The sequence below is a fragment of the Lacerta agilis genome, chromosome 7, assembly GCF_009819535.1.
Source record: "Lacerta agilis isolate rLacAgi1 chromosome 7, rLacAgi1.pri, whole genome shotgun sequence".
Lineage (NCBI taxonomy): Eukaryota > Metazoa > Chordata > Lepidosauria > Squamata > Lacertidae > Lacerta > Lacerta agilis.
In genome coordinates, this window is record NC_046318.1 from 917,823 (window position 1) to 932,088 (window position 14,266).

General features: G+C 43.5%; 1 protein-coding gene across 3 annotated transcripts in view; it reads left to right on the forward strand.

Annotated features, from left to right (window-relative positions):
- ADCY2 (adenylate cyclase 2) overlaps nucleotides 1-14,266 on the forward strand; it is a 113,558-nt gene that overhangs the window by 61,986 nt on the left and 37,306 nt on the right. For all 3 annotated transcript variants that reach the window (XM_033154094.1, XM_033154095.1, XM_033154096.1), the window contains 7 exons: nucleotides 1,236-1,363; nucleotides 3,338-3,496; nucleotides 4,600-4,732; nucleotides 5,844-6,020; nucleotides 6,721-6,764; nucleotides 11,125-11,205; nucleotides 13,721-13,790. In XM_033154094.1, coding sequence (XP_033009985.1) covers nucleotides 1,236-1,363; nucleotides 3,338-3,496; nucleotides 4,600-4,732; nucleotides 5,844-6,020; nucleotides 6,721-6,764; nucleotides 11,125-11,205; nucleotides 13,721-13,790 — 792 coding nt within the window. The remainder of the gene's footprint in view (nucleotides 1-1,235; nucleotides 1,364-3,337; nucleotides 3,497-4,599; nucleotides 4,733-5,843; nucleotides 6,021-6,720; nucleotides 6,765-11,124; nucleotides 11,206-13,720; nucleotides 13,791-14,266) is intronic.

The window sequence follows — 14,266 nt, forward strand, 5'->3', positions numbered from 1 at the left end:
CACCTTTATAAATACTCCCTTCTTGCATAAAAATAAATCCTAATAGATTTTTGGAAGGGGCTTAGGTCTTGGCTTCTCCTTGACAAGCTGCTTTTCTCTGTGCAGGGAGCTTCTCAAGGCAGAGCATTCAACTGTACAGCTTCCCACTTGCAATCTTTATTCAGTTCAGTGTATAAATAGAGGCCTGAGAGTATATTCCGGAAGGCACCTGAGACTTGCCTGCCGGTGAGCATTGCTGAGGAAGATCTGCCTTTGGGGCAGCTTGCCCATAGCACTGATCTTCTCACCAAGAAAATCCTGAGGAACCTCTGAGGAACCCTAGAGTTTTATGATAAATGGTTTGCAAATCACTAACATCTAATGGAACAGTATTTCCTTTTGCACGGATTAAAAATAACGCTGGTGGGCATCATTTAAAAGACTAATCATGCTGTCGTGAAGGAGCACAGCAAAGTGGCAATATAATTCTGAAAACTAAGCCTAGGAAGTGGTGCTGCTCTTCTTGCAAGTGCTGGAATAGGGATGACAACAAATATCCTGTGCTCCCAACAGAGAGATCTATTTTTGTACCAAGCAGGAGGAGTTTTCATTTAATTTCCTAGGTCTCTGGATACTTCATAGCGTGTGTGTGCTTCTGATTTCACATTTCAGGAAAAGTAGGTCAGTGGAAATGGGATGCACATAGCTCTCGGCAGTGCATCTCAGCCTGCAAGTCCAAGCCCAGCTATCTTCCTCCCCATCATTAGGTGAAATACATTGGATGGTACCAAGTACATTGTGTTTCTGCAGCACTCCAGGCATGGTCTTTCCTTCTTTGGCGATCACTCGTAGCTGAGTAAGACTGTCTTCCATAAACACAGTCTTAACAGTTAGTCTGTAAGTGACTGTGGAGCCCAATTCTGGAACCACACATCCTTCCACAGTAGGGACATTGGTTTCCAGGCGGGAGTTGATCACAGTGTGGATTTGCCAAGCGTGCCTTCCTCTTAGCACGTTTCTCCCTTGCGTCCTGAGTTCGAGTGTCTTCAAAGCCCATGACCCCTTTGGTAAAGGCTGTTCTCCAATTGGAGCGCTCGCAAGCAAGTGTTTCCCAGTTGTTGGTGTTTATACTACATTTTTAAAAATTTACCTTGAGGCTTTAAACCTCTTTTGTTGACCACCATCATTACGTTTACCATTTCTGAGTAGTTGCTTTGCTGGCCATCTCCTAACTGAACCTTCTTTCCCCCTCTCAGGAAAATGAATGCATGAGAATTAAAATTTTGGGAGATTGCTACTACTGTGTGTCTGGCCTCCCTATATCTCTCCAAAACCATGCCAAGAACTGTGTGAAAATGGGACTGGACATGTGTGAAGCCATAAAGTAGGTAGAGGTATTTTGTAACTTGTCCTTGTCCTTACCTTGAACCTCCCCAGTAAGCCTCACATAGTTGTCTTAAAGCTGAAGCTTTTGCTCTGGTTTGTGCTTCAGTATGTATAACATTTTCAGCTCCATATCAGATGAGATGATGTTGTTTCTCTCCATAGCTACAACGAGGGATGGTATGGATTTGGGGGTATACCGTATGAAACAGCATTGCAGCGTAGTAAGATAATACACAGGAGAGGTGAAAGGCAATCTTTGCCTCGTGATGTAGTGCCCACTAGAGATGGCAAAGAATTCTGTTCAGTTTGCTACCAAAGCCATGCTTTCCCAAACAGTGCAAGAAATGAAGCACAGCCATCCTTGGGAATTTGTACTTCTCCGAATTTTGCAACCCAGTTCTCCAGCTAGGCAATATGTGCAACAATGCATATAGATAAAGCATCCATAAAATGTCCATACTGGTGAAAATAACATACAAAAAGCATCACTTTAGAGGGAAATGCTTTGCAAATATGTATGTTGGGAGAAATTAACACTGAAATGCTGGGGTGTTTGCATGAGGACTTTTTTTAAAAAAGCAAACTGATGTGGAAATGTGGAGAACTAAACTTTTGATTGGAAAAGTGAGAAACCAATTTTCCCATTTATTCGTGTCCACTCCCTACCCATTGTGGATCTAGATCAGTGGTGGCTAAACTTGGCCCTCCAGCTGTTTTGGGACTACAATCCCCATCATCCCTGACCACTGGTCCTGTTAGCTAGGGATGATGGGAGTTGTAGTCCCAAAACAGCTGGAGGGCCAAGTTTGGCCATCACTGATCTAGATTATCTGATAATGTTGGAATATCTAGATCTTCTAAGACCCTTTTAATGACAGCATCGACTTTCCCAGGTTTTCCAAAGATATTCTAAAAGTGGGCTAACTGTCCCCATCTTGGAGCAGAGGCTGGCTGATGTGAAACTTACAGGACCCAACGTTGTGTGTACGATAATTTTGAGCAGTCACAAATTTGCCTAGACAGCATCAACAATGTAAATAGTGCTTTATGGCACAAGTAGCCAAGGTGGTGGTCTCTAGATGTTGAGAACTACAGTTCCCACCATCCTTGACCATTGGCTGAGGGCTGAGTATCTGGAGGACACCATGTCATCTAGGCCTAGTTTACAGAGTTAACACAAAACAGGCCCCTGACCCAATAAACTTAGAATCTAAATTTTGATGGTGGAGAAGACCATGGACAATAGCAAGGGGAATGGGATGATGACTTGCAGCAGGAACAAGCCTCCTAAATCACATCCTAACCACAGCTACCAGCAGTGAAGGAGAATCAGGGATTGCTTCCTGACAAGTAAGCCCTCTTTTCATGAGCAGACCAATGACTCTGGGTCCACAGCTCTTCTGTGTTGTCACTCTTTGGCCTGAACCCAAAGACTTGGGTCCCAGGACTCAGAGGCTGGAGGATGGCTCCACCTGCTCCTCTGACCATTCCAGGGGTTCTTTGTCAGGTATTAACACAAAGGCCCCTCAAAGAGGACCCTCAACATTGGATTCAGCCGGCCTTGACTGCTCCTCAAGGTCCTTGGCCTTTGGGGTGTCTGGTTTGTCCTCCCAAGGACTCAGCATCTGATTCCAGATCAGGCTAGGTATGACAACTGCCAGTTTGTCTCAAAAAACGAAAGGCAAGTTCCAATTTTATTTGGAATCAGTTCTTTGTAAATAATATTTGTGGCCTTGAATTGAATTTGTGACCTTTTTTTAAGCTTGTTTACTTTTATATTGATGTTAACGTGGCTGTTCTTTAATGAGCAACTATCTTAGTTATAAAAGCAAAAATATTTCTATACCACTTTTTAATTAAGACATGAATAGTAGCGCATGAAAAAGTCATTGTGTGGTAATGGTAGTACCGTGTGCTTTTTTCAAAGTCCAGAACATAACATCTGTGATTGATAATAATTTCTCATCAATAGGAAGGTCAGAGATGCAACTGGAGTTGATATTAATATGCGAGTAGGAGTGCACTCTGGGAATGTCCTTTGTGGCGTGATTGGACTGCAGAAATGGCAGTATGATGTATGGTCACATGATGTTACACTAGCCAATCACATGGAAGCCGGAGGAGTTCCTGGGTAAGACTAGTCTCTATTTAAGATGGGTGTGGATACATTTCCGCAAATAAATTGGTGCCTACAAGGTCACCCAAAATGCCTACCATGCAGTTAATAGGGCCCTGTGGTCCTCAGCCAAGGTGATGGCCTTGCCTCACCCACTGGAATGTTCTATATTTAAATAGGCCTGATTACCTGTGATAAACATTGGATGTGATCCAACCAAAGTTAAGTCCTTTTAAGTCATGTGTTTCACTCTGCAATTGAAAGCAGTAGGCCTGCAGGTGTGGCTAGATTGCGCCCACTCCCCTATTAAAATTCATGCATTTTACCCTGTTGATTTGCTCTGATCCTGAGCAAATAGAGATTTTTCCTTTTTACTGAAATGCAATAGTCTTGGAAGGCACAGGATACTGTTCAACTGCTGAGCATATCGGTTTGGCTCCCATAAGTTGATGAGAAAGCAGACCACCTAGAAACCAAACAGAAGCTGCTCTGATCTCTCTTGAGGAAGAGAAGCATTTAAGTGGATAGGGAACAGCTCCATACCTTTCACATGTATTAGTTGAACGGAGAAGCCACTGGACTCAGGGCTTCTAGTGTTCCATGGATCCTTTTCGCCCGCAAGGGATAACTTGATTGGAACAAATGAGAATGTTAAAGACTGGCTGTTTTTCTGGAGCACAATTGAATGATGGGCCTAGTTCTCCCTGAGGTGGCCATCTGGAATCAGGGTTTTACCGTTCTGTTCTACAGGTTCAAGTGACTGAATCCACTCCACATAGAAAGTCTAGAAGAGGTCCTAATGTAGTCCTTGGACATTCTAGTATTCTGTGTACAGGTGTATTTCTCTCTATTTGCATGCGGGAATCATGCAAGTTTAGGCTGACTATGTCAGTGTGAATGAGGGCAGAGTTTGCATTTGTTTTTGTGCACAGCAATCTCCAGATTCGTTGCCTGCAAATATATATCTATTCATTTACAATGTATTGTTTAGTTCACAAGTATTTCATTTTGTATAGCTGTTGGGAATATTTCCCAACAGTAAAAGAAAAGAAAAGAAAAAGCAGTGTTCCATTCTTAATATTGTATAATGGTCATTTTAAAATAAACCATAATTTCAGCCGTGTTCACATTACTTCAGTCACCTTGGCACACTTGAATGGAGCCTACCAAGTGGAGGATGGGGGTGGAGATGCAAGGGACCCATATCTCAAGGAGCATAATGTGAAAACCTACTTTATTATCAACCCCAAGGTTAGTAATGTTTCATTTGTTTTCTCCACATTGTATTTGAAACTGCTATAAGCAGACAAGAGCCATGGTTTTCCTTCTGTGGCTTCTTGGGTTGCATTGGGCTGGTTCAGACATGAAAATGAGTTTAGCCAATCATAGTTACGTACAACCACAGTTTAGGGTTTGGGGCTAATCTGTGGCTGATCTAAAAGTAGAAGCTTTTGCTTTCCTCTTCTGGCACAGCCATGAGACCGGGGGGGGGGGGGGGAAGCTGTGCACCAGGCAGGGGCTTACTGCTGCTTGCCTTCACAGCTGTGTGATCTGGGCCATCTCCAGACCTGGCTTGCCCAGTGGGGCAGAGCCACAGCGGCCACCTCTTGGTAGGTATGTCATGCCTGCTTCCCAGAAGAGGGAGGGTCGAGATGACTGGGAGGAGGGGTGACCTGTCTGAGGTGAACCCCCCCCCCCAAAAGCCTCACTTACTGAGGTTGTGTTGCTGCAGCGGCTTCCGGTGAGATATAGCGAGATCTTGCAGGAATTTTGTGTGATCTTGCTGGAAGCCATCTCTGCAGGGGGATGGGGGACACGCATGGGGGGGGGGGACCACCCACAGGATTTTACCTCCTGAGGTGGCTGCTTCAGTCTGCCTCATGGGCGGGCCGGCCTAGACAGGTACAATGCAGGTGCGAGCCCTGCAATGGCTCCCCTCCCTCCCAGCAAGCAGCAGTGGCATCCCTGCTGAGAAGCTGCCATTGTGGCTCCATCCCATCAGGTGAACCACTTCTGGGTTGTGATTTGTCAGGACAATAAGAAATGCAACACTGAGCATCTACTTACCTAGATCTTTTATGTTATGCGGCTGTGTGGTATTGTCATCTTCCTGAGGATCTTGGTTTGTTTGTTTTTAAGGAACAAGTCCCTTGCCCTTGTTTATTTGTCGACAACGCTAGCTATAATCTCAGAAGTCAGGAGGAGGCTAAATAAGATTTTCAGTAGTTTGTGTTTTATTGCTCTCCGTGGCTTCTCCCCGTGACGAGCAAAACTAGAATAAATTGTGCAGAATAGGAAATAATGGAAATAGTGCAAGCTTTATACTATCTGTACCTCTTGGGTTTATTTATTTCCTAACCAGGAAGAAAAACGAAGTCCGCAGCATCATTTCCGACCCCGGAATATTCTAGATGGAGCTAAAATGAGAGCATCTGTTCGGATGACCCGGTACTTGGAGTCCTGGGGAGCAGCCAAGCCATTTGCCCACTTGCACCATCGGGACAGCATGATTACAGAAAATGGCAAGATCAGCACCATGGTATGAGTTTTCTGCATCATGATATATCAGCGCTAGCACAGTGGGGGAGAGGGAAAACTATGCCTTTCCCTCCTCTCCAGATTTCTCTCCTTTCCCCACCCGCAGACAACAATTCACTTCTCAGATTTGGGACTGGCAGTCAGCCCTGAACCAGAGCCCTTTAGCACTGTGCAGCGTAGGAAAGGAGGGATAAGGGAAACGGACAAGCTCCACCAGCCTCCATAGACTGAAGCCCTGCGATCTCCTAATTCCAGGGTGAGACCAGTTGGGACTGGTGTTGCTTTCACGGCTGTCAGGCGGGCTTCCTGCAAGTTTCTGACTGAGAAAGAAGGTGCTGATCAGAGCTTGGCCTGTATTAATACGATCCTGAAATCATTAGTCTCTCATGCTTAATTCAGCTGGGTGTCTTGCCTTCGTTTGGCTTGCACCACTCAGGCTACACACATTTACCAGGGAGTAAGTCATATTCAGCTCAGTAGGACTTTACTTATGAGCTGACATACAAGGAATTGCACTGATGCAATCCTGGCCCATTAAAATTAATAAGGATTTTATCATATACTTCACTGGGATTTTTGAGCTGGAGAAAATGTTCTCTGACGCAACATTTGCATTACAATACAACCTAATATACTGAGAATCCAGAATTTTTTATTATTATTATAATACTATGTGGACATTTTCTCTTAATTTCTCTTAGGACATGCCTATGGGTCAGTATAATTTCCAGCGTTGTAGAGAAAGGTATGTATTGATTTTTCAGACATTGATTCTATGAGAAAAACGCATTACTCTCTTTAACCAGCAATTCTAATCTATATAAGAGCATTCACTTTGTTAGCTAGGGTAATTTTGAACAGCAGTTAGGATTATAGCTGAAATAATATAATTCTGCTACAATTTGACTCAAGCAAGCTGATGCTACAGTACATTTGCTCTTTTGTATTGCCTGGATTTGTTGAAGTACTTACAGTATTGGAGGGCGACTTAAGCATTTTGTTGCTGCTGCAGTCCTGATTAGAGCTGCCCCCCCCCCCCGCAAATGCTGGCTATTCACAGTGGGAAGGGAGTTCCCAATAAAAGCTTTCCTTCCATTATGAATAACAAGCATGGAAGGAAGTCTAGTTTGGGAACCTTGGTGAGGACAAAGGAGTCAAAGCCCCCCTTTCCTATTCAGTGGCCCTGATCTACCCCACCATTGAGGGGAAACTCCACTATACAATGCCAAGTCATATGGCAGATGTCTAATTCAACCCTGAGACTTGAAATCAGCCAACTGCTTAGTAATTGTAAGAATGCCATTTCTGGGCTGGGATAATCTGGCCACAGAACATCATGCCCTAGTAACCTCACAGCTAGATTTCTGTAATGCGCTCTACATAGGGCAACCTTTGAAGGTGGTCTGGAAACTTCAGCTAGTGCAGAATGCAAGAGTTCTGTTGGATGTTACCTGGTAAAGGTAAAGGGTAAAGGGACCCCTGACCATTAGGTCCAGTCGTGTCTGACTCTGGGGTTGTGGCGCTCATCTCGCTTTACAGGCCGAGGGAGCCAGCGTACACCTTCCGGGTCATGTGGCCAGCACGACTAAGCCGCTTCTGGCGAACCAGAGTAGCGCACAGAAACACCGTTTACCTTCCCGCCGGAGCGGTACCTATTTATCTACTTGCACTTTGACGTGCTTTCGAACTACTAGGTTGGCAGGAGCAGGGACCAAGCAACGGGAGCTCACCCCATTGCGGGGATTCGAACCGCCAACCTTCTGATCGGCAAGCCCTAGGCTCTGTGCTTTAACCCACAGTACCACCCGCATCTCTATGTTACCTGGCACACTCACCTAAAACCCAACCGCATGGGATCTGTTCTGACTTCCCATGATGTCAATATATAGAGCCATAACTGACTTGGGACCCAGTTGCTTGAGGACATGTCCTTCCCAATGCCAGCCAGCTCAGGCCTTTCTTGTGGCCTGTTGGGTGGCAACACAGGAGAAGGCGTTCTCTGCAGTGATGTGCCAACTGTGGAATTCCTTTCTCTTGGAGTCATGGATGGCCCTTATGTTATTGGGTTTCCAGTTCCAGGTGAAAGCTCACTTGCTCAGCCGGGCATTTGGAGATACATGATGGTTCAAAGTCTTACTGTAGTTGTTGATCGCTCAAACTCTTATGGTCTGACTCAGTGTAGGGCAGCTTCCTGTGTTCCAATTGTTAATATCTTTTTTTTTTGCCAAATCATTTTCATTAGATTTTCCAATCATAAAAATTACATCATATATTTATAAATATCAATTCATCCATATAGTCCAATTAGTCCAAATAAATCCAAATAAATTGCCAAATTGTTAATTTTTTATGACTTCCCTTGCTTCAGACAATTAGGATTTTGATCAGCTTCTTAACTCCATCGCCTTCCGTAGTCTCGATGTCATCCACCTCCTTTCTGATGTTATCCGTCGTTCTTCCTATTTTCTTTCATGCCACTGAGTGCTTTCACAAGTGAGATAAAACAGCCAAAATCCATCATGACTGTGTGGGTTTTATGTCCGTACTTTTTCCCACCCCCCACCCCCCTGGCGCGGTGCCTCTTGGCTTCACATCCAAAGGTCCCATCTCAACAGCCGCCATCTTAACTTGACTTCAATGAATTCCATATATTGCGTTTTACTTAAAATCTTATCATTCTGGCTGCTTCAAAGTCTTTCCAAGGGTAGGGGCCTGTCAATATGTAAGTCCATATATTTTAAAATAGTTTCTGGCTTTCCCGCCCTCTCTGACTTTGGTTTGCAGCCCGATCTGCTTCAATCGACCTCTAATTAATCTGCGTCATAAATCACTCCGGACATTCCAAAAAGTCGGCTAGGTCTCCGTCAGGGAAAGAGGGAGGGCTCAGGAGGAGCGGGAGAGAAAAGGGGAAACTGCAGAGGAGAGAAAAGATAGCAATTCAGCCAGTAAAAGGCAGCTGTTGGGATATCGAGAGCAGTTGCCCATAATCTCCACAGATTCATCTGACTCTCCCAGCCCCCACCAGGAAACGTCTCCGGAAGAGGGAGAAATGTCACACACCGTCGGTAGCAGACAAGTGGGGGAGCAGAGGGGGAGGAGGAGACGTCGACGTCATTTCAGAGGGCCGAGAGGCTGGCTATGCTGGCGCGCGCGGGGAGATTCCAGTCCGGGAAACTGAAAGTAATGGAGCAGTCATGATTTCAACACTCTGTAAATCTTAATGATTAATAAACAGCTTTTTAGCTCACCCCTGGAGCTAGTTGTTTATCACAAGCAGCATCAAAGGCAAGTGAAGCCTGACAGTCTCTAACAGAGGAAGAGAAGCAACCAGCAACCAGGGGTGCAATTATGTCGTAAATTCTTTTCCACATAGTTTATTTCCAATCTCACTTGTTGTAAGTAATAAAAACGTCTCTTCAAGGGGTTTTTGCCCATAAATACAACTAAGTTCCATGACATAGAGCAAGGCTCCCCCCCCTTCGTTCTGTTCCCACATACCAATAGAATGTTGCAGTCCTCTTTTTCTTATCCTTCTTATCTTCTCGGTGGCTGGATTATTAAGCAAAGTGTCTCTTCTCCTTCTTGTCTGAAGCAAGTCCAAAACATTACCAAATTATTCATTTAAATTGTGGAACTCAGGAGCAGGAAGAGTAGCATCAGGGAGAGCCAGAATTCTCTCAGGGGCTATGCGTCCAAGCCCCCCTTTTCCTCCCTCCTCAGAGGTCAGGGCAGGGTTAATGGGCATCGCGGATGAGGCAGCTCTTCCCACAGATCCTGGGAAGATTTCGGGAGGCTGATTTACTCCCATCTCAGCCCCTAATTGCCCCGTGAGATTCGGAAAAGGTGTTATTATCCGCCATCTTCCTCCCGCTCCTGAGCGGAAGTCCCCAATTGTTAATATCTTATTTAACTTGTTAATTTTTTATTGGACATGGTAATTGTTTAAAATATTATTTGTGGTTCCCTCCAGGCATCGTTTATTGTCCATTCCTGAAGATTTGTGCTCATTTATGCACGGCCTTACTTTCAATAATGTTTGCACCTGCAAAAGTTTTGGGGAAGACCTTTTGCTTTGTTTCCAATCATTTCATGTCCCGTAGCTTCCTGCTGAAATTCTGTAACTTTTCATACCACAAGGGCTCTGGGGGATGGGTTGGTACCACTTTTGTCACACTATAATGCTTTTCCAGATGGCAATAATGTGGCTTTAGGGAACAACTGAGTTATATATGGTGCTCCACTATAAATCCAACCACTAATGTACTATTATTGTACCAATGCAGAATACACTTGCAAAAAAAAATTCAGTCTGGTAGGACCCCATATACCACCTTGAAATCTGGAATGGATGAAGAACAGTCAAAAAGCTCAATAAATAAATAAAAATGTTTGTGACCTACCTGCCCGGTGACTTGCATACCACCCTCTTTTGTAGTTTCAGGCAAGACAGAAAAGCAGAAGAGTTATTCTCCTAGTGAGCTACCATATGCAGCTGTGAACTATGTTCAGCTTGGTGGGTGCTCTGAGTTGGGTCAGAAAGGAAGTCTCTCCTCTTAGGGCTTGTGAAAGGAAGAATATGCCCATGCAGGCATATAGTCAGAGACTTCAGGTGGTGCCGATAAACTTGGTTCATTCATTCAGAGGCTTCATCGTGTATAGTGAGGAGACAAAATAAGCCATTTCTTGCAGTCTTATAGATGTCACGATACCACGATATCAAGTTCATCGGTAACAAAATGTGTACCTTTACCAGTCCACTTGAGGGCAACTATACCAGACCCGGTTATTCTAAGAGAATTCCTAAATTCTAGTTTCCTGCTGTTTTGGGATGACCTGAAGTCAAGCTGTTGTTTATGTTGTTCTAAAGTCATCTCAGCAACAAGTCAACTTCATATTGCAAAACGAATGGCTGATGTTAAATGCAGGTCCAAATATGGCAAGTTGTGTAGACTCTGTTTTATATACTGCTGCAGGAAATCAGGAATACAAAGAGCTGGCTCCCTTTTTGTTCTCTGTTCTCTTTGTTCTCTCTAATTGTTGCCATGCCTTATTTGGGAATTTTTCCCAAGGCTACTAACTCCTGTTTGTCCTTTTGTCCTCCACAGAACAAAATCTCAGAAGAAGAAGTTTGAAGAGGAACTGAATGAAAGGATGATTCGAGCAATTGATGGAATAAACGCTCAAAAGTATGTTTGCACACAAGGTTGCCCTGATATTGATACCACCAGTAGCGCTCTGTGCAGTGGTGTAGGTGAGGCACTGCTGCTCTCCTGGCTTCCGAAAACAGTGGGGAGGGGCAGGGCACCAAGACCTTGGCACTGTGCAAGCACACAGAAACATAGAATTGTAGAATTGGAAGGGACGACAAGGGTCATCTAGTCCAACCCCCTGCAATCCTGGTAACTTGTCCAATGTGACCCTGAGATGAATTGTCTCGTGTTCTGCCAACATAATGGCAAGAGTGCCTCATTGGCTGTGCCACTCCGCACTGAGCTCCCTCCCCCCTGTCCTTCCCCCACCCCTCTCTCTGGTAAGTCCAGTGATTCACTGTGTTTGGAAGTCAGGAGTTCAAAGGACCAAAACACTCCATTGCTGAATTTCCTGTAGATGAGGAATAAGTATTTTAGTAACCTGGGGTGTCTGGTTTATTGGAAGCAAATGAGAACTGAGTGAATACCATGCTAAATGACTCAGAGACCTATTTAGAGCACCATATGAGATGAGGCTCTTCATTGTTGGGGAATGTGCTACAGATTGTTGTTGTTGTTGTTGTTGTTGTTGTTGTTGTTGTTGTCACTTTACTAAAAGAATTTCAGTTATTGAAAACAAAGTGATGAAAGAAAAAAATAAAAAGAGAGAATTATCAAAACTGCAAGAAAGATCATTCCAACTTGGACCAATTAATAGAGTATCCTGATATTTTACCAAAGGTATCTATTGTTTGGATCAACATAGGAATGTTAGTATGAGGCTTCAAAATAAACAAAAGAATATCATCTGCAGATAAAACCAATTTATCCTCAACTGAATTGTGAGCTGCCCTGTAATAGCACCAGCCAGGGGGGTTCTAAGCAAAAGTAGAGGTGAATGTGGACGCCCTTGCCCAATTCCTCGGGACAGTAGGCGAGTCATACAATATTTTAATCCATTTTATAAAACACAAAGGAAAATGAAATGTAGTTAGAGCTACCTCTATATACTGTTTATAAATTTTGTCAAGAGCCTTTTTAGCATCTAGTCATAAAATTAGAAATTGGTCTTTTTAAAAAAAAATCTACCAAATCCATCACTTCTCTAATAGTATCTGCTGCTTGTCTTGTTTTATAAAACTGGTCTGGTCATTCTTAATAACAGACACTATCACTTGCTGGATTCTGTTTGCTAAGGTTGCTGTTACATATGCAAAAGTTTTTATTTATTTATGTGCATTGTTTTGCATGCTTAAACCTCAGCTACTTAAACTGAAATTAAGTGTGAAATTTGATCTACATTTGTTCCTCTTGCCTTCTGGTGCAATGGACTGCCCAGAGCATGTGTAGCAGAGAGCCAGTGTGGTGTAGTGAGTGGTTAAGAGCAGTAGACTCGTTATCTGGGGAACCGGGTTCGCGTCTCCGCTCCTCCACATGCAGCTGCTGGGTGACCTTGGGCTAGTCACACTTCTCTGAAGTCTCTCAGCCCCACTCACCTCACAGAGTGTTTGTTGTGGGGGAGGAAGAGAAAGGAGAATGTTAGCTGCTTTGAGACTCCCTAGGGTAGTGATAAAGCAGGATATCAAATCCAAACTCTTCTTCTTCTTCACTGGCTGTTTATAATTTGGGGACATAATTCAAGGTCTGGGTTTAACCTATAATTGCTTAAATGAGTCGAATGTCAAGAAGCTGCTCTCTCAAATATTCTTTTGGGACCAGATCAACTAAGAGCACCAACACATAATCATATAGTGTTGTTTACTCACAAGGTTTGAAATTGGAAGATCTCATTGCCAGTATGGACCATGGCTATTTGTCGCGCCAGTGCCAGAGGAAGAGAAAAAACTTAAACACGTAGCAGAGATTCCCAAAAATAGACCAGAGGCAATTGCATTTCATCCAGCAGACCTTTACTTGCTACTGAAGGCAAATAACCATAATGGCCACAAATCCAGTACATTCAGGATTGTACAGTCCATAAAAATCCAGTTGCAGCACTTACAAAACTTATAAACCTGTAACAAGACTAAACCTTAACACTAAGCACACTATGTACAGAATACCACACCAAATGGAAGAGGGATAGAAAATAAAACCCAGGCTCCTTCTGGTCTATATTTATAGTCAGCATGACCTTAATTGGAAGAGATAAGAGAACCAGTTCAAACCAGCTTCCCAGAAGGTATAACCCAAACAATCATGAAGCTTCTTTCATATAGAGAAGCTTCCAGCACCCTCTTGAATTAATCAGAATAGGAAAGGGCTCTACACATCAGATCAATACTTTCTGCACTAAGAAATGCAAACTGACACTATTATCTCCCTATATTAAAATTGAAATTGGTTGTATTCCCTTTCTCGGGCTTCCCTGAAGAGGAATGTAGGTTTAGATTAGATTTCCTCCCATTGTACAAAGTTGTGCCTCTTACTTAAACTTTTCAGAAAATATAAGAAGCAAATAATTACCCAGCTTTATGTATAATATTCTGTATGTTCTTTCTTCCTCTTCTAGGCAGTGGCTTAAGTCTGAGGATATTCACAGGATATCATTGCTCTTCTATAACAAAGCACTGGAAAAAGAAGTAAGCAACACTTAGCATACAACGCCAGGGTTCTGTGTCCATTTTGTAAAAGCAAGTCATGACACTAGTTGCTTCTATTTACATGGGGGTCCTCTTACCTGTTGGTGTCTAAGTTGAGGTAGCGGTGATTTTTCTCGCTGGTTCTTCTATTTAATCTCCTTCCTGACATAGAGCAAAATTGGATTCCTTCTTGGAAAGACCAGAGGCTATCTCCTATTATATCTGGAAATGTAATGGATATGCCTGTTATCCAGATTGCAGCCTGTCAGCCCTTCCTACAAAGCACTGTAAATTTCATAGAAGTGGCCTCTTGACTCACCAGAGAACTTGAACTTTGTTGGTTTTGAGTTCTCCCACTGCTTTGTTTTATATATGCATGTCCACCAGGCCTAACAAATCAGAGCATTTGGTCCAAATGAGAGAGTCATCCATTCTTTCTCTTTTTGCTCTGAATGTTTTCAGTGCTACCACACAGT